Consider the following 19,259-nt stretch of genomic DNA (forward strand, 5'->3'; position numbering starts at 1 on the left):
CCAAACAGTGATGGGGCAATAGTGATTGGTCAGCCACCCCAGTGAAGGAGCCACACCTCTGATTCAGAGGCCCACCCAGTCTTACTGTGTGGTCTTAGAAATCAGAGGCAACATAAGATATGACGTTTCCTCCTCTCTCCTGCCTCGGGCCTCCTCCAGTAAAACAGAGAGACACACATGCTGAACAGGACTGCTGGGGTGGAGGAGTCCATGGCTTCCTTTACCTTTCCATCGATGGTCTTTTTGGAGAGGAGGTGGCCAAAGTCTTGGAGTCCACAGAGTCTTTCCTGAAAGAAAAGAAACTGGAGATGAGATACTCTCGTACGCTAGCATGAGTACTGGTCTAGAGAGCTCAGAGGCCGGAGAGAAGGCATCCTGGAGCCAGACCTGCTGTGCTGAGGATGACGAAGCCCACCTGGGCCACAGCTGCCTGGGAGGGAGAGCTCTAGGAGGTGCTGGCTGGTCACCCTCACCTACCCTCTGTCAAATGAAGTAATACGAGGGAAGGAAACCAAGATCTGCCAAGCACCTAATACGTGTCAGATATGTTACATGTGTTATGTCATGTGTTACTAATTATTAATAGCTAATTCTCAGCAGGCCCTTCCTCCTTGCTGACAGGCAGGCCTTGGCTAGCTGGAATCGATGGATTGGAATTCCTGGGATTGTCAATTCTCACGAGGAGCTGGAGAAGATCAGCTTCAGACTCTCCTGTGGGCACCTTAAGAGGAGGAGAGAAGCACGTGGGCCTTGGAGCTAGAAGCTGGGTTTAAAACGGCAAGTGAAAAAGCAGGATATAGGACTTTGCTGGTGGTCTAGTGGTTAAGACTCTGTGCTTCCACGGCAGCAGGGCACAGGTTCGATCCCAGGTTGGGGAAGTTTCGCATGCCACACCAGTGCGGCCAAAAAGAAAAAGAAAAAAGCAGGGCACAAATTTAGATGCATACTGTGTCTTAAGTCAGACGAGAAAAGTAATGCTTAGGAGGGGAAAAGATGAAAAGAAAATACATCCAAATGCTAACCATGGTTATATCAGGGTGATGGGATTAGGAGGGAAAAGTTTCCCCCCATTTTCCAAAATACATGTAGCTACAGTCTTTATACGGTAGAATGCATTTTCCCCTTTTTTTGGTTTTATCATTTTAATCTGCTTGTAAATTATAACTCCCCATGTCATTTACCCAGCTCTCCTTTTTATTTTTTATTTTTAAATTTTTATTTATTTATTTATTTATTTATTTATTTATGGCTGCATTGGGTCTTTGTTGCTGCATGTGGGCTTTCTCCAGTTGCAGTGAGCAGGGGCTACACTTCATTAGAGTGTGCAGGCTTCTCACTGCGATGGCTTCTCTTATTGTGGAGCACAGGCTCTAGGCACACGAGCTTCAATAGATGCGGCACGCGGGCTCAGTAGTTGTGGCTCACAGGCTCCAGAGTGCAGGCTCAGCAGTTGTGGCACATGGGCTCAGTTGCTCCGCGGCAGGTGGGATCTTCCCAGACCAGGGCTCGAACCCGTGTCCCCTGCATTGGCAGGCAGATTCCCAACCACTGCGCCACCAGGGAGGTCCCCCAGCTCTCCTTTTAATTCCAGCACAAGTATCACCTTCTAACAGACTATTTGTTTACTTATTTTATGCATTGTCCGAGCACCTCTCATGTAAATTTCAAAAGAGCAGAATTTGGTGGGTTTTGTTCACTGTGGTGAACGCTGTCTCTGCTGAGCCCACATCATTCCTTGGGCACTCCTTCTCCCAAGTGCACTGGGGCCCAAGGGCTTCCTCCTGCAAAATCCCCTGGGCCTCTGCCCCAGGGAGTTCTCCATGCCAGCCAGCGCCAGCAGACCAGTGGGCAGGAAGTGCTGGGGAGTTAGCCCCAGGAGCAGCCCTCAACCAGACACGTGGAAATAGGTGGGCAAATACCCCAGCTTCCTCGGCCCTCCAGAGGGTGAGTTGAGGTGTGTTCTCCACTGCTCTCCAGCGGGATGTAAGCCCTGGTGACCCAGGGCAGTTACCTGCCCACAAACGCACCCTGTGCCAGTTCCCTTCCCTTCCCTGTCTCACTTCCTCACTCCTTTGTCTGCATTTCCTGAAATCACTTCCCAAATAAGCCTCTTGCACTTGAATCCATGTCTCAGGGTCTGCTTCTGGGAGGCCCAATCTAATATATTCAACTGACTTCTCCCAAGTGAATAGAACAGTGCCTGGCACAGAGTAGGTGCTCTATAAATGTTTGTTGCTGAATGCTATGAAGTCGAACAGTAAAGAAATATTTTAAAAAGTGGAAAAAGAAACCTGCCCAGAGGTAACAACTGTTAGGTTTAATGTCCTTCCTTCCAAATCTTTTTCTACACGCATACAAACATATATGACATTTATCATTCTAAAAAGGGAGGCAACGACGTGACTTGTAATCCCAGCCCTGCCCCTGGGCAGGTCATGTTCTCTGAGCATCAGTTCCCTCATCTGTCAAATGGAGAGAAAAGGACCTATGTCTTGGGGCTGGCTGGGAAGAAGAATTTAGATCATTAACATCCCTACAGCAGTTCCCACCACAAAGCTGTCCTCAATACTCCATAATCCTAGGTATCTGACTTCTGGTCTTCCAGATTATGCAAGGTTCCTGCATGGATTTCCAGCTCCCATCTCATCCTCCAGGTGGTCCGGGAGACAGTGGGTGAGGAAGGTTCAGGGGCCAGCTCTAATTATCCTGTGGACCAGACTCATCCAGCTCTGGACCTTTGCCCCAGCTTAAACACAAGGAGAGGCAGCAGAAAGGGAGAGGGGCAGAGACCCTCCTTCACATGCCCCTCCAGTCCCACACGGGGCCCTGGGAGTTCCTCTGCGGGGTTCCTCCCCGAGTGCCCCATGGGGATGGACAGGTGCAGGCAGAGCCGGAAGCTGAAATTCTTGCAGCGGGAGAAAGGAGGGAAGATGCGAGCCTCTCTCCACAACTCCCGAGACTCCCCATTTTCTGGTCCTTCCTCATTGCTTTTCCTTTCAGAACAAACCAGAAATATTCTGCAGTTTTAGCAAATGATCATTATGAAAACTATTCAGGAACATGAGAAAATGCCTAGAATACACTAGGAAGATAAATGAACAGGGAGGTAATAGTTTGTAGATGCTGCCTACAGGAATTGGGAAATTATGTATGTAAGTAGATCAGGACTGGGAGGGAAGAGAAGAAAATGAAAGCTGTTTCATTTGTTAGAAGTGGCAAACTGTGAAGAAATATTTTTAATTCTTACTTGACATTTTACTAGTGTGGTTATACTGTTTATATAATAAATAATGATAATGAATTGTCATTAAGAAAACTAAAAAGAAAGGAAGTTCATCAACTGAGCTGCAATAGGACCCCTGCCCACTAGATTCTCCCAGCAGGGTGGGGGGACCACTGCCTGCTCAGCCGTGGTGACAGCTTCATCTCATAGCTCCAGCTGTGAAAAGTGAGCTGGCATTAACAATTCAATGCCCCAGGATGTTGTATAAAATGCTGGTTACAACACAGTACATACAGTGAGGTCCCAATTTTATTAAGAAAATACAACTCTCTCTCTCTATGTTCTTAAAAAAGATGAGAAAGATATACATCAAAATGTTAACAGTGTTATTTCTGTTATGTTCTTCTTGTGTTTGACTTTCTAAACTTTTTATAAAAATGTGATTCACCCTTGAAATAAATAAATATATTATGTGAAAATGCTACAAAATAGAATGTAGAGTTTAATTCCATTTTATTAATACAATAAGTATTTCATGGGTAAATGCATAGGAAAAATTCTAGAAGGATATATATATGTGTGTATGTATACACACACACACACACACACACGCACATACACTTTATATATAGTGAGATAATGACGCTTAGGCCATAATACCGAGTCTTAGAGTCTAAGGGTGTGTGTAAGTGATTAATTTCAGCCCAGAATTTGGCTTTCTGCTTTCCAACCGTCTCCTTGCCATTACCTATTGTCCTTGTAGGCCTTTAAAGGAAATCCCTTTGCTGATCATTCAGTGGGATTTGGGGACAGAGCAAAAGGAAACACCTGTGTTCAGGCTGCCATCTGTTCCCAGACGTCTGCACTCGCTATTCTACAGATTAGTCCCGTATCCCATTTGGTCTCAGCCTCTGTCTTTCAACTACATCTCACAACATCCTGAGGCTTCATTTGCTAAGGTGCTCAGGACCAAACAGTTGCTCCAGACATGGCCAGACCAGCCAGAGTATGAATTTTCCACAGGGGACTGCAATGGTACAGCCGGGCCTAGCAGTATTCAATAAATGCTCACTCCATACTGGGCATGGTGGCTCACAGGATCCCTGGCAGCCAACCTTCTAACCCATTTGGGAAAACCAAACACACCATGTGAAAAGTTAAATGCCAATCAGGATTTCTCCAAGTGGGATACAATTGCAAAATTAGCAATATGAAAGGAATAGAACATACAAAAGATTACACAATCTTTTGACAAGTACTGCATTTTAAAAAGCAGACTATAAAACTGATGATGATTATAGAAAACAAAGAGAAAATAGAAAGAAAAAACATATAACAAAATATTAATAGTGATTGTTTTGGGGTGGTGGGGATGTGAGTGATTTTTTTCCTACTTTTTATTATTTATTTATTAAAATGTATTTTATTTATTTATTTTTGGCTGCATTGGGTCTTCGCTGCTGCATGCAGGCTTCCTCTAGTTGCTGCAAGCAGGGACTATTCTTTGTTGCGGTGCGTGGGCTTCTCATTGCGGTGGCTTCTCTTGTTGCAGAGTATGGGCTCTAGGCGCATGGGCTTCAGTAGTTGTGGTGTGCGGGCTCAGTAGTTGTGGCTCGCGGGCTCTAGAGCGCAGACTCAGTAGTTGTGGTGCACGGGCTTAGTTGCTCCACAGCATGTGGGATCTTCCCGGACCAGGGCTCGAACCTGTGTCCCCTGAATTGGCAGGCGGATTCTTAACCACTACGCCACCAGGAAGGCCCTAAAAGTACTGTTGTTCTGATTTCAAAAGCAATACAGAATCATTGTGAAAAAAACAATACAGATGAAAAAATTTTATTGTAAAACATAGAATATGAAGCTCTTCTTAATTACAATCACACAGATACAATTTTGTTTTTTAAAGAAGTTTCATTATTTTTTCTCATTTCAAAATTGGTACATATTTATTGGGAAAATATTAGGAATACAGAAATTTGCAAAAAGAAGAAGAGGGACTTCCCTGGTGGTCCAGCGGTAAAGAATCTGCCTTATAATGCAGGGGGCATGGGTTCAATCCCTGGTCAGGGAACTAAGATCCCACATACCGCGGGGCAACTAAGCCCGCGTGCCACAACTACTGAGCTCGTGCGCCTCAACTAGAGCCCGTGTGCCGCAAACTACAGAGCCCACACACCCTGGAGCCTGAGTGCCACAACTAGAGAGAGAAAACCCGCACGCCACAACTAGAGACAAGCCCGCGCACCGCAATGAAGAGCCTGCGCACTGCAACGAAAGATCCCGCATGCCCCAACGAAGATCCCGCATACCGCAGCTAAGACCCGATGCAGCCAAAAATAAATAATAAATAAATAAAAATAAATCTTAAAAAAAAAAAAGAAGACGAAGAAAGAAAAGGAAAAAAACCTCTCAATCTTACCGCCCAGAAATAATCACTATTACCATCCTGGTGTATATCCTTCATGTCTTTTTTCCTATGCATGTACATAAAATTCACTTATTTAATTTTTATAAAAATGGAATCATACTATATAGTACACTATATAGTACACAGCTTCACTTAATACTTAGTGAATATTTTTCCACGTCATTAAATATTCTTCCATTCTCTCCATGGGGGCCCTATTGGCATTTTGAACATAATAAATGGTTCTTTGGTGTGTAGGACTATTCTGTGCATTGCAGGAAGAGTGGCATGGAGCATCTCCTCTGCCCCACAGTTATTTTTACAACTAAAAATGGGAGTAGTGTGGTGGAGGTATATCTCCCTCCTGGTCAAGAAACACTCCTCTTATAGCATCATTTCCTAAAAACACTTATTTCATAGAATTATAATAAACATTCATTTAAACAGCGTTCAGAGGAAAAAATGTTTCAGAAATGTCAGCTGAAAAATGTTACACACAGAACATAACATCTGTATGTTTAATCTGATTAATTCCTTAAAATGAATTCCTTGTAGTGGATATATTTGGCAAAAAAGGTATGTACATTAAAAATGTTGGTATATCACGATACTATCTGTATTATCTAGTACCATCAGGTACCATTCAGTGTTATCTAGTCTCACCCCCTTATCTATTAGATGACCCCCTCCCTAAGGAATGAAGTGATCTTTCTAGTCACACAGGGAATAGGTAGGACTTACTAATCCATCCATGAAGGCTTTTATCTACTGTCATGGATAAGGCATTTGGGTCTATCAGAAAGTCATGCATTTTGGGGGATCCTGGCTGCGGGGGGCAAAGGGGAACGGGCACGGTGTTGAGACCTCAGCAGAGGTCTGGGGGCCTGACAGGCAAAGATGGGAATCCCACTCTGTCACATGATGGCTGTGTGATCTTGGGAAAGGCCCTGCTCCCCAACCTTCAGCTTCCGCGTCGCAAATTGGCAATTTGAATAAAGAGCCAACAAAACACTTTTCCTTCTCTGTGGACAAGTAAGTTTCTAGCCCCATTTACCTGGAACCCTGACAAAAGTGGAACGTCAGCTGTACTACTAGGCAGCGTTGCTTCTAGTGCAAATGAGTACTGATTGGTGAACTGTGTCTAGACAGGAAGGGCTATGAAAGAACTATAAAGGATTAGTGGAAAACCACAGCTTTTGGGCTACCCTGAGTGCAGTGGTCATTGCTCTTGTAACTGGTCATTGCCTTTGCTGGGATCCTGGAAGCTTTGTCTATGGGACTGTTGTAAGATTTAGGATGTGGGGCTTCTAAGTCAGGGCGTTCCCACCCATTGTGGTCTCATTCTCCGCACCTGAGAATGTCACCTGGGTGGGCCAGAGAATAGCTCTGGACGCGGCTGGTCCCCTATGAGAACTCTTGGTGATGAGAAACACCTGAGGCTACCCTGCTGGCACAGTGCGTCTCCTGTCCCTGAATCCTTCTAGGCAAAGCCTGTGTCAGGGATGGCCTGTTTGGGTCTTGTGAGTCTGTCTGGTTGAGCCAAGAAGACCCCCAGAGGGGGCACTGTAGGAGATAATAACAATAGCCACCTCCTAGTGTGTGAGGATTAAATGAAGTTATATAAACAGAGGTGTTGCCATAGGATGTGACAAGTGTCAGCTCCCTTCTCTCCATCCCAGAAAAAATACCTGTCTTTGGGCTCTTCCACTCGTTTTTTCCTTGGTGGAGAAAGGCTTGTCTCTGGCTTCCAATCTGAACAGTCAAGCCCTTTATCCTTCTTCTTTGCTTTCACTCTTTCTTCTCCTTTTTCTCCTTTGGGGGGGGCTGGGGAGCGTAAAAACAAAATGGTGACATTGTTCCTTAACTCTCTGTCTCAGCCCAACCCAGGACATGGGGAGGAAGGAGCAAAGGTCAGGGACTGAGATAGCCTCCCCCTCCCCCAACAAATACCTGTTTAGAAACAAGCGCATATCCAATATGCACATGTGTGTGCAAACCGAAGCTCACACATGGGGACAGGAAGATCTTTGCACACACCTATGCACATATTCATATCAATGTGTATATACAGATATGTACAAACACACAAGCACACAGATATATATACATAGGAACATGTACAGGAAAACCCACCCATCTACAAATCTCCCACTTGTTTAGACAAGCACTGGCAGTCCCACTAGAGGCCATCTGTCACTTATTAAGTCATTCAACAACCATACACTGAGTGCCTGTGATAAGCCGGGCACCGTCCATCCAGGTGCTGGGAGGAAAACTTGGCCCAAGCGACCCTGCCCCTCTCACCCAGCAGCTGCTTCCAGTTTCTGATGAGGACTTTGGCCAAGGACACCACCTCCTTGTCAGAGCAGTGCTTGCGGACCCCATTCACGGCAACTCCAATCCTGGTGGTCTGCAAAGCAGGAGGGTTAGTGGCCGGTCTGGGAATTAGGACCCACTGGACTGGCTGCCTTCATTGGCAAGACCTGCCCCAGCTCAATCACCCCCTTCCCCTGGCCCAGCCTCTCCCGAGTCCCAGCCTGGACCTGTGGCTGAGGTAATAACCCTGACCTTATAACCGAGGCCCTGACCTGCTGTCCTGAGTGAGGTCAGTGCCCAAGGCCCAGCGCCCTGCAGGGATGGGTAACTGTGGCTCTGGTGAAAAGCTGGAGCAGTGGTGGTGGGTCTGGCTGATGACCAGGACTCCTCCCCATTCTCTTCCCCCTGGTGTCTTTGAGTTCAAATTTCAGCTTAAGACACAGCTCTGGCTACTACAGCTTGGGTATGTGCTAATTTTTTAGGGCCAAGAGCTTCTGGTAAAGTTTGGGGGCTACATGGGTAACACATGGAGGATCCAAAAATTGGGGGTTTGGGCTTCCCTGGTGGCGCAGTGGTTGAGAGTCCGCCTGCCGATGCAGGGGACACGGGTTCGTGCCCCGGTCCGGGAAGATCCCGCACGCCGCGGAGCGGCTGGGCCCGTGAGCCATGGCCGCTGAGCCTGCGCGTCCGGAGCCTGTGCTCCGCAACGGGAGAGGCCACAACAGTGAGAGGCCCGCGTACCGCAAAAAAAAAAAAAAAAAAAAATGGGGGGCTTTTCCCTCTCCCTGAGTCACTGGCCTCTTGGATCCCACAGGCCCAGGGCCTTGGGAATTGGGGTACACGAGGAAAGCAAGTCAGTCTTTCCCCCAGACCCAGAGGGCCCCGAGGGCTTAGAAGCTACCCTGCCATCATCTAAAGGCCTGGGTTCCCACCCCCAGAGTACCTCAAGATCCCATCCTGCTGCCTTCCCTTCAGAAATTCCTCCCAGACCCCATCCTTGGAGGGCTCCCCCTAAAGGGTCTTTCCCTGCCCCACAAAGTCACCCTCCACTCCAGGCACTGCCCATCCCCACACACCTGGAGTAGCTGGATGGACATCTGCCAGCTGTTCAGCTTCTTCAGAAGGTCAAGGGCCCCTTCCTGTGGGAGGCCACAAGGTGAGGGCTGAGGCCCGTGGGGTCTGCCCCAGGCCCCTCTCTGACCATTGTGTGGTCTCAGTGGGAAGGAGGGTGGCAGGAGGTAGGGAGGAGACTCTTCCAGTGACAGGATGCAGGCAGCCAAGTGGTCAAAGAACAGAAGGAGGAGAGAAGGAAAAGCTTCTGCCCCAAACCAGCTCTCTAACTTCACCTCCCACCACCCTGGGTGGTGGGTTCAAGCCCCTCTGAGCCAGGGTCCAGCCCTACCCACTCACCCTGACCCCCAGCCATTGGTTCTGCTGTTCCTTCCACTGGGCACGCTCTTCCCTTCCCCATCTCTTCCTCTGAATTTAATTGCTTCATGGCTTATTGCTTCCGCTTTTATGTCTGTATCTGCCTCCCCTCACTTCCCAACTGGGAACGTCTGTAGGTTGAGGACTGTGGCTTTTTCTAAACAGCTTTATAGAGGTATAACTGACATACAATAAAACACACATGTTGTAGGCTACAATGTGATGAGTTTTGACACACATATACTCCCCTGAAACCATCACCACAGTCAAGATAAGGACATAGTCAGCATCCCCAACATTTTCCTTGTGCCCCTTTGTTATACATCCCTCGCTGCACCCCCAACCCCTCTAGATGAGCTTGCATTTTTAAGGATTTTATAGAAAATGACTGTAATGGAATTTCGCACCTGCCTCCTTTCACTCAGTGTAATCATTTTGAGATTCATGCACGTTGTTGCACAGATCCACAGTTCCTTTTTATTTCTGAGTTGTTTGCCATTGCATGTATATACCACAATTTGTTTATCCATTCACCTGTTAATGGTACTGTTAGGTAGTTTCCAGTTTGCAGCAATTACAAATAAAGCTGCTGGGAACGTTCATGTACAAGTGTTTGTGTGGACATGTACTTTCTTTTCTCTCCGGTGAAGAGGACTGTTTAATCTCTGAGACCTCCGGGGTCAGCATACCGAACTCATCACTCAGGGAGCATCTCCCTGAGTGAATGAATAAAGCAGAAAGCAGAAGGCAGAGTGGGAGAGTGGGAGGGGAAGAAAGGAGACTCGGATGTGAAAAGCTGTTGGCTGCCAGGCCCTGAACAACCCCTGACCCATTTCAGCCTTCTCTTTCTTTCCACCCACTTCCTAGAAGCCAGCCTCGGTCTCCAGTCCTGAGATGGGTTCCCTGGGGAGCACCAGCTGACTGTGCTCTGTATGCCCCGAGTCTTGGTCCCACTGTGCACTGCCAGCCACCAAGCCCCTCCGTATTAGTCTTCCTGGGCCACATCCCAAGAGCTGCCCTCTGTCAGTCCTCAGCCTCCCTTAGAACTTGGGTTCATAGTCTGTTTCCCAAGGTGTGACCTGTGGATGTGTATGCATGTGAACTTGTGGGCACATAAGCCTGCATGTATCACTAATTAAAGGCTTATTATCTGCTGGACACGATTCTAAGTATTTTACATACATTATCTCTTCTAACTCTCTCAATGACCCCATGAGGTAGGTCCTATTACTATTCCCATTTTTACAGAAACATTATCCCATTTTCAGAGAAGAGAAATAGGAACTGAGCTGGGATTCAAACTTAGGCCCTTTGGGTTCGACCCAATATACAACCATATAGGTAGGTATGGACATAGGTCTGGCTAGACGTGTGCAATCATGAAATATCAACATGGGTAAGTGCAGTGGTATGTTGGTCAATGTTTAACAACAAGTTCTCAAAGGAAAAAAATTGATTTGTAGTGTTTGCCCATTTCTGTGGTGTCAATACTCCTCCCATGGCCAATGTCAAGATACCAGTATGTTGTGACTGACCTGAAGGAGGTATTGGGAAGAGATGTGTGATGCGAAACCATATTGATATAACAGAAGTAAATAACCTCCAGACCACAGATGACAGTAAAATGCAATAAAATAATAAAGAAGTGATGATTTTGGAGTATTTATGACCTTTGTTTTTAATATAATTTATTTAATGTAAGCATATAATTTAATGTTAAAAATAATGGCTGTATTTAAAACTGGCTTGCAAAATCCCTGAAAGTTCAACAGTGTTAAGCCAGTTCCGGCTCACCACTGGGCGTGTGCCTCTGCATGTCACACTGTATAACTGGGTCATGTTGGAGAACAGCCATGAGCCTGGGTTGCAGCTGGACTCACAAAGCCTTGTGCAAATGTTGCCAGCTGTGTCTCTCTGCATGCACGAATGGGATGTGCAGCCAGCAGTACCTCTGGTCCAGGTAGGGAGCTGCTGTGTGTATGCTGCTCGAAGCATAATGTGTTTGTCTTTGAGAGATGATGGCCATGTCATAACATGTCTGAACATGTAAGTGTGGCTGTCTGCTAAGTTTGTAGATTTGCATGTCAGGGTGTAGCTTATTGTGTGTATGCACACGTGTAGGCATGTGTGTAGTTGTCTTTGTGTATCCTTCTGCAAATATAATGGTCAGTGTGTCAGTCATGTCAGGGTCAGTAACCACGTCTTTTACGTAGTTATGTTCATAGTTGCTTGTTTAGCTGTATTGTGTGTGGCTGCATGTATGTAGTTATGTTTGTTGTGTGTGATCATAAGGATGTTTGGCTGTAAGTCTGAAGCTGTTACAGTTGCTGCGTGCTCCCGGCATCTGACAAAAGCTCTAAGTTGCTGGGACTTCAGTAATTGGCAGTAAACCCTGGGCCTGAGCTGCAACGTGGAAGATCCGTCTTATTACAGGAAGTGTGTCCTCCTCTCCCTAACCACCACTGGGCGGGCCCACTTTCGCTCCCAGAGCAGGCCCCACCTTTCTAGGTCACATGCCCAGAGCTCTGTGCCCACCCAGATGCTGCCAAGAACCCAGGCGCAGACGTGGCTGCAGACTGGCTCTGTGCTACAGGGACCCTGAGGCCGGACTTGCATCTTTACTGGAGAAAGCTCTGGGTACTTCCACAGGAATCCTCGCCAAGGGACACCATTTCCTCTTCCCATTTCACAGAAGAGGAAATCGAGGCCAGAGAGGGAAAGTAGAGTGGTGGGTCTAGGTCCATAAAAGGAGTGAGGGGAGGCCAGGGCAGGTCCCTTCCTCCTCAGCCAAGCTGCCTTTCTCAGGTTTCCTAAGCTGCCCCCGCACCCCTCACCCAGAGGCCCGAATCTCCTGGCCCTGGGGTCAGCAGGGGCAGGGCTGGGATAACCTGTCTACTTGAGTTGGAGTTTGGTTCAGGAGCCCCGGGCTGGGCTCTGCCGTCCCCAGTTGAGCCTGATGACTTGAGGCTCAGTTTCACTGACTTTGGAGCATCCTGGAATGGGGGCTCCCAACACTCTGCAGGTTTCTGTGTTTCCTCTGGCTGTGCAAAAGCAGGAGTCACTCTCTAAGCCTTCCCAAGCACTAGTCCAGGTCTTCCTAAGGGTTTCACATCTCTTCCACCCTCACCACCACCAGCAGAGACAAAAATCCAGTGACATTCCTTCCCAAGAGGTATGTAATCTCATCTTCTTACAGATGAAGAAACTGAGGCTCTGGTCTTTGTATGGACACCAACTCATTACTGCCCATGTCTACTGGAGAGCTCCCTGACACTCCATGGATCCAGCGACCTCTCCCTCTTCCCTGCTCTAAAACCACCCTTAGGGTCCATCCCTCTCTCAAGCTCCTAGGATTACAGAATGTGCTGGAAACTCAGGTCCTGCTCCAGCACATGCCTACAGATGGTGGGAGGAGGAGGGCTCTGGGACAGGGCAAAGTGAGGGACCTGCCTGCTGGCCTACCTCCTCTCTCTTCCCTTTCCTGGTGAGCTCCAGCCCTCCCCGTCCCAAGGCCAAGTTTGCTTGTCTAGGCAACAGGGCGGCAGCCAACTTGAGGCAAAGATCACAGGGAGGATCAAACATTAACTTCAAGTCTGCCCGCGCTAAGGGCTCCTGGCACTGAGCGCTCAGGGATCCGCAGGTGAGGCCTCCATCCCTGATTCCCTGCAACCTCCGGGCCCCCCTCTCCCCCCAGCCTCCTCTGCGTCGCAGCCCAGGCCTACAGCCGGTCCCCCTTCCCCCGCCCCGCGGGCCCCATGGGCGCAGCGGCTGCCCGACACCTGTTCGGCCCCCGCCCGCCTGGGCCCCAACCCTCGGCCAAGGAAAGGGAGAGTTGCAAACAGAGCAGCTCCTGGAGCCTCAAGCTGTGGAGTTGCGGGATCCGAGGCCCTTCGCTTTTCTCCGCCAGATCCACTCCCGGGGTGCGGGGTAGACGCGGCTCAGCACCCCTCATCAGTTCGTTTCTTTGCCCCTTCTCGGGTCACCCAGGATTTTGTTTCCCCCCGTCTCCGGCTCCCCCGTCCCGCAGTCGCCGCCGCTCCCCGGGCTTTGCACACGCCGAGTCCCGGGGCTTCGAAAGTCCTTTTCCAGCTGCCGGTCTCTTCACTCTCTTTCCCGGGCCCTGCACAAGCTACCCAGGGGCCCCAACTCTGCACGTCCAGGCGTACGTGCACAAGCCCAGTCTTTGGGGCCGGCACGGTCCACCCCGGAGCCCCGGGCCGTGCACACGCCCACCCCGAGGTGCCAGCAGTCCCCAAGGGGCTCTGAGCCCTGCCCCGGCCGTGCCTCCCTCCGGTCCCCGAGTCCCGCACGCGCCTTCCGGGCGCCCAGCCAGCACGGGCCCCCGGGACTCCCGGGCTCGCACGCGCCGCGCCTCCCGGGGGCTGGGGCTGTGGGTCGAACTCTGCAGCCTCACCGTGTTCTTCCTGGCCACCATCTTCTCCAGCTTCTTGGCGATCCTCAGCAGCTCCTCTTCCTGGCCCATGTTGGCCCGCGACGCCCGGCGGGACGAGGGGCGCAGGGGCGGCAGCCGGGTTTCGGGTGCCAGAGGCGCAAAGGCTGAGGGCGCGCAAGCCGCGCGGGCCCCAGACGCACCCGACACACACGCCCGGCGGGGGCGGGGCTCTCCCCCCACACCCCCTCGGCCGCCTGCCTCCCGACAGTGGGGGAGGGGTGGCGTGCACTAAATATAGACTTCAAGGACTCGCCGGGGCAAAGATTGCCCGCGCCCGCCAGTCGGGCCACCCGAGAGAGGGACGAGGCTGCGAGAGCGGGCCCTCCACCTCGGGCCGGTCCTGGGGCGCCGGGAGCTGAAGGGAGATTTGGGAAGGAGGGCTCTCTGGCGAATGCGGAGGCCGACGTCCCTGGACACAAGAGGCTGTTGCGGCGAGGAGGGCACCCGAGGGTGCCCCGGGAGCTTCCAGAAGAGTTCTGGGCTCCCGTGTCTCTGCACCGTTGCAGCTCAAAGCCGGCGGACCTAGTTCATGCCTATGCCCAAGTGGAGGCAGTTCGGTACGCTTGAATCACATTATTTTGCATGATCATTAAATCCAATTCTGTCCTACCCTGTGCTCACTATTCGTGCACACGCGTGCATCCAGGCCCACTGTTGCCCTCAGTTTTGTCTCTTACAGTGACGTTTTGCATTTCTAACAAGCTCCCGAGCGCTGCTGGCCCCACGACTACACTTTGAGTAGTGAGGGCTTGGGAAATTCTTAAGCGCACCAGACTTTGAGAAATCCGTGTCCAGGTGCATGTGCCCTTTATTTAGTCGGGGTCAGGACACTGCCTCTCCAATGGGATTGGATCTGGAAGGGAGGAAACAGAATCATGCCTCCACAGCTGTGCACACATCGGTGTTCCTGTGGAAGGACCTTCCAAGTGTCCCCAGCAGACCCAGATCCCTTCCTAAACGGGAGTTTAATTGATAGAAAATGACCTATGTGTGTGTGGAGTGTGTGTGTGGGTGCTTATGGGCCTGGAAGGGAGGCATGAAAAATGGTCCGCAGTGTGTGGGGATGGGAAGTTGTGGCTTGGAGTGTTCAATGAAATCTCCAGACTTTCCTGAGAGAACCTTAGAGAACCTCATCCTCCATCACAGGGTGGACTCACCTGGCTTCTGATGACAAATTGAAATTAACATAGAGTGATCACAGTTAAGGCATACAAAAATGGAGTCCGGTAGCAGTTGAGGATCTGGTTTCAGACACATCTCTGCATCACTGAAAACCTGAACTTTCTTTGGGCTGTACCAGATCCACGGACATCACCAGAGTACTCAGAACAACACTTGCCAGCTGCAAACCTTATGGTCTCAAGGTCTCCCCTTGTAATTATGCAACCATTTCGGACCCCAACCAATCCTTATTTAATAAGCGCCTTTACTTCTGGCCAGCTCCAATTGTAATTCTTGATAAACAACTCCTGTAACTAACTGTAACCTTGCGGTTTCTGCCTTTATAAGCCTCCCCATTTCGTAGTCCTGCAGAACACGATTGAAGCTTTTCTTTTTATATATAAATATATATATTTATTTTATTTTATTTATTTATTTTTGGCCCCCTTGGGTCTTTGTTGCTGCGGGAGGGCTTTCTCTAGTTCTGGCGAGCGGAGGCTACTCTTCCTTGTGGTGGTTTCTCCTGTTGCGGAGAGCAGATTCTTAACCTCTGCACCACCAGGGAAGCCCTGAAGCGCTTCTTGAATCTGTGTCTCCAGGAGTGCAGTGCTAACAAACCCCAAATAAGCACCTTGTTTTTCAATCAGGTCTCCATTTCTAAAATTTTGGTTAAATCTTCTAACTGTGCTGGAACCAAGGTAGGAAGGGGTGGGTTTCTCATTCATTCAACAGATACGTATCAAATGTCCAAGCAATGAATAAGACAGACCCAGTCCCAGCAAGCTTGAGACTCAGTCTATGGGTAAGAAAAACCTTAAACAAATACAGACACCATCAATTCTGTGTTATCACAACTGGGGTGAGGGTCAGGAAGAAGTAGAGGATAACTTGCAGACATCTGAGGGGACTTGCACCATTTGGGGTGTCATGTTCTCTGAAGAAATGAAGTTTAAACTTTGGGTGGAAGTGCTGAGTGGGACTTGGGAGGAGGAAGAGGAGAGTGTTAAAGTAAGAGGAGAAGAAACATTTATACATATATTTATTGAGCACCTACTAGGTGCCAGAACTTTTAGCCCTGAGCATCCTGAGAGGTACAAATCAGTCCTCCTGGAGTTCCGAATGTACAAAGCTTGGGGAAGGGAGGGTGCTTCACGTGTTGGGGCTTGAAGGAAAAACTGGTGTGGCTACAGCACAGCGATGAGAGGGGTGTTCGGAGGGGAGGGGCAGAGAGTCGGAGGTGGGTGGGGCCTGACCATGAAAAGCGCCGTAGGCCACTTTTAGGAGGTTAGACTAAAACTTCTTGGCCAACCCCCAAGCAAGCCCCTCTGGGTTGAAGAGACAGCTGTCTGCAATTACTTAGGATTGCCTTTTAGAAAAAGCAGATTTGAGTTTCCTCAAACTTCCACCCAGCTCCCACTGTGAGTTGAGTGACATCAAAAGAAGACAAGACTTCAGGGCTTGAAGGACCCTAAGAAAACATCAAGTCCAACCCTTTCTTTGTACAGGTTGGAAGACTGAGGTCCAGTGAGGCCCAGGATTGCACTGCTCAACCGTATCAGACAGGTCAATACCCTCTACATCCCCTCTGCCTACCCATCCACCTTGGAGGTCACCAGCAGGCAATTCCTGGACACACCTCTGACAGCTTCCTGCATCTCTCTGACTGAGGGCTTCAGGGCAGCCCGGAAGTAGAGAATTAGGAATTGACACCCCCAGAAAGGACCCCTGAACCAGCGAGAGACCAGAGTTGGTAGTAAATACACCAATTTCTTCACTCCTGATGGGATAACTTGATGGCACGCTCCTTTTTTTTCACATCCCTACTACCCACTGTGGGATCACCTCACAAATAAGCAGGGACTGTGGCAGAGTTAAACTGCAGGTCTCCAGACTCCTAGTCCAGTGCTCTTTCCTCACACCAGGGTTTCTCAACCTCGGCACTATTACCATTTTGGACTGGATAATTCATTGCTCGCAGGGGCTGGCCTGTGTATTGAAGAATGTTTAGCAGCATCCCTGAACTCTAGCCACTAGATGCCAGCAGCACCCTCCAGTTGGGAACAATAAAAAAATGTGTCTTCCTTGTCAAATGTCCCCTGGGGGAAAATCACCCCTGGTTGCAAACCACTGCTGTACACCAGGCTGTCCCTCTTAGGAGGTCTAGAGAAAGAATTTCAAGCCCTAAGAATCCCTCCCCTTCCCGATGGTTCCTCAGAGAACATAAATGAAACCACTGAAATTTACTCTGAAAAATCTTTTATTAGAGATGAGTGAAATAACAAGACACTGGGGGCTCTGAAAACAACCTCGCTCCTGTGGGATCACAGACCTGTCAGGTCTCCAGGGTAAACAGCGCAGCCTCCCGGACCAGGCTGCTGCATTGGCCATTGGCATCGTCTGGCCTCCCCTGTTTGTCCTGGTCCATCCCTGCCAGGGCCCAGCGCCCAGTGCCTATAAAGCTGACCTGTTAGAGACTGATGAGGGCTTAGGTTTTCCAATATGGGCCTGAAAGCGACGGTGGAATTTCTGGCGCTGGGAAGTAGAACCTTTAAGTCTCCACCCTCCATTTCTCTCACTCTCCTTTCTCCTTTCTTGGCCCTTTCCTCCCCCGAGACTGGAAGGTTCCTGAGTTGACTGACAGAAAGAGGAGAGAAGTGAGGATAATCATCCCAGACTATTCCTTTCATTCTTGCTAAATCAAGGAGAGTAAGCAAATGGGGGTGAACCCTCCTCTACTTCCTGGCTGGGAATCTATTATAACAGAGGTCCCCAGCAAGGCTGTGCTGTCCATCAAAAGGAGTGATATTCAGAATATTTATTTAACAGCCAGTACAGCATGGGCACTGAGAAACCAGAATGGATACAGGCTGTAGACAACTGCAGTGCTATTCAGGTGTAAGCCAGCTGATGGTCAGTCTGCCCCTAAGCCCAGAACCATCCTCTGGAATCTAGCCCTGCCCATTTCCAAGCCTAATTCGTGGGACCGGCTGCCCAGAAAGGGACCACATCTGTAGGACCTTTGTCTTATTCCTATGACATCTGCAGTGCCTAGCACAGGAATGGATAAAGAGCCAGAACTCAGTCAAAGAATACTAGGCTAATGAATGGCTGAGAAGACAGTCCTAGTCTGGCAGAATCCCTGGCCTGCAGAATGATGAAGGCAGGTTAGAGCCCCCCAGACTGATGGAAGAAACACAGTCCTGGTCTGATGAGGGATTGAAGGCTCTGCAGTTGGAGCTGGGTCAGGAGCACTTGGGTCCAGCCATAGGGCTCCCTGGTCCCTGGCAGGTATGAGATGGAGACAAACCGCCATCAGCCCTAACATGGAGGGGCCCAGTGTCCTTGGCAGGGGCATGGGCCCATGTCAGGGAGGAAGGCCAGCCACAGAGGCACAAGGGACAGAGACAGCAAGACCCCAGGGCATAAACACCTCAGCTCCCCAGTCTTGTGGGCTCAAGTCCTAGCTCTGAATGCTGGCGTCCAGCATGGGGGTGGTTCAGGCACGCAAGGGCTAGTAAGGAGCTAGTCTTGCAAAAGCTGCACAGAACTTGCTGGGAGAACCCCAGTCCTTGAACCGTCTCCTTCAGTGAAGCCAACCTGGAAAGAGAAGGATCAAAATTGACATTTCTTAAGCACCTGTTATATACCAGCTGTTTATCTCACTCAGTTTTAAAAGGTCCTATTGTAGGAACATGGAATTATCCCTATTTTACAGATGAAGCTGAAGCTTGAAGAAGTGAAGCCACTTTTCCAAGACCTCCACGCTTCCAAGCCCAGGCTCTTATTATCACATATGTCTCAACAACAGGCATCAACTAAATGCTAGGTGATGGACACCTGGTTGTAGACACACATTTGTGTCTGGTGCCTGACCCTGATAGACTGAGGATGATGATTCCCTAGAGCGACCCAGCTCCTTCCATCCCCTACTCTCAACACAGACAACCAACGCCAACCCCGACAAATCCCCAGGGGAACCAGGTACAGAGATGGCTTCCTTCTCGGCACAACTGCCTCTGTCCTATGCCCACTCCCAGGCTCCTCATCTAAATATGTATGATTGTGCGAGACTCTGTGATTCAGCAGGGAGAAGCTGGATTAAGGATGACAGCTCTTGCCTTGTTCCTGTCACATCCCTCTATGCCTGGAAGTTTCAGTGGATTCCAGGAGACTCCTGTACAAGGGGAGAGCTGTGCAAACCAATGGCTGGTACACGGCCACCCTAATCCTTCCTCGTCTGCAGGGAGCGCTTCCTTCTCTGAGCCACCAGCCTG

General features: G+C 49.5%; 2 protein-coding genes across 2 annotated transcripts in view; both read right to left on the reverse strand.

Moving 5' to 3' along the window:
• The window catches only part of TCEA3 (transcription elongation factor A3), a 35,546-nt gene extending 21,692 nt beyond the window's left edge, over positions 1–13,854 (reverse strand). Inside the window, exons 1-5 of the mRNA XM_060080742.1 lie at positions 13,786–13,854; positions 9,020–9,082; positions 7,932–8,037; positions 7,316–7,499; positions 225–287 (exon numbers count right to left, since the gene is read on the reverse strand). Coding sequence (XP_059936725.1) covers positions 225–287; positions 7,316–7,499; positions 7,932–8,037; positions 9,020–9,082; positions 13,786–13,854 — 485 coding nt within the window. The remainder of the gene's footprint in view (positions 1–224; positions 288–7,315; positions 7,500–7,931; positions 8,038–9,019; positions 9,083–13,785) is intronic.
• Positions 13,855–17,238: 3,384 nt separating this feature from the next.
• Positions 17,239–19,259, reverse strand: part of ASAP3 (ArfGAP with SH3 domain, ankyrin repeat and PH domain 3) — a 48,573-nt gene continuing 46,552 nt past the window's right edge. The window contains exon 25 of the mRNA XM_060089137.1: positions 17,239–18,582. Within this exon, the coding sequence (XP_059945120.1) occupies positions 18,508–18,582 (75 nt within the window). The 3' untranslated portion in view covers positions 17,239–18,507. The remainder of the gene's footprint in view (positions 18,583–19,259) is intronic.

This window comes from Mesoplodon densirostris, chromosome 2, assembly GCF_025265405.1.
Source record: "Mesoplodon densirostris isolate mMesDen1 chromosome 2, mMesDen1 primary haplotype, whole genome shotgun sequence".
Classification (NCBI taxonomy): domain Eukaryota; kingdom Metazoa; phylum Chordata; class Mammalia; order Artiodactyla; family Ziphiidae; genus Mesoplodon; species Mesoplodon densirostris.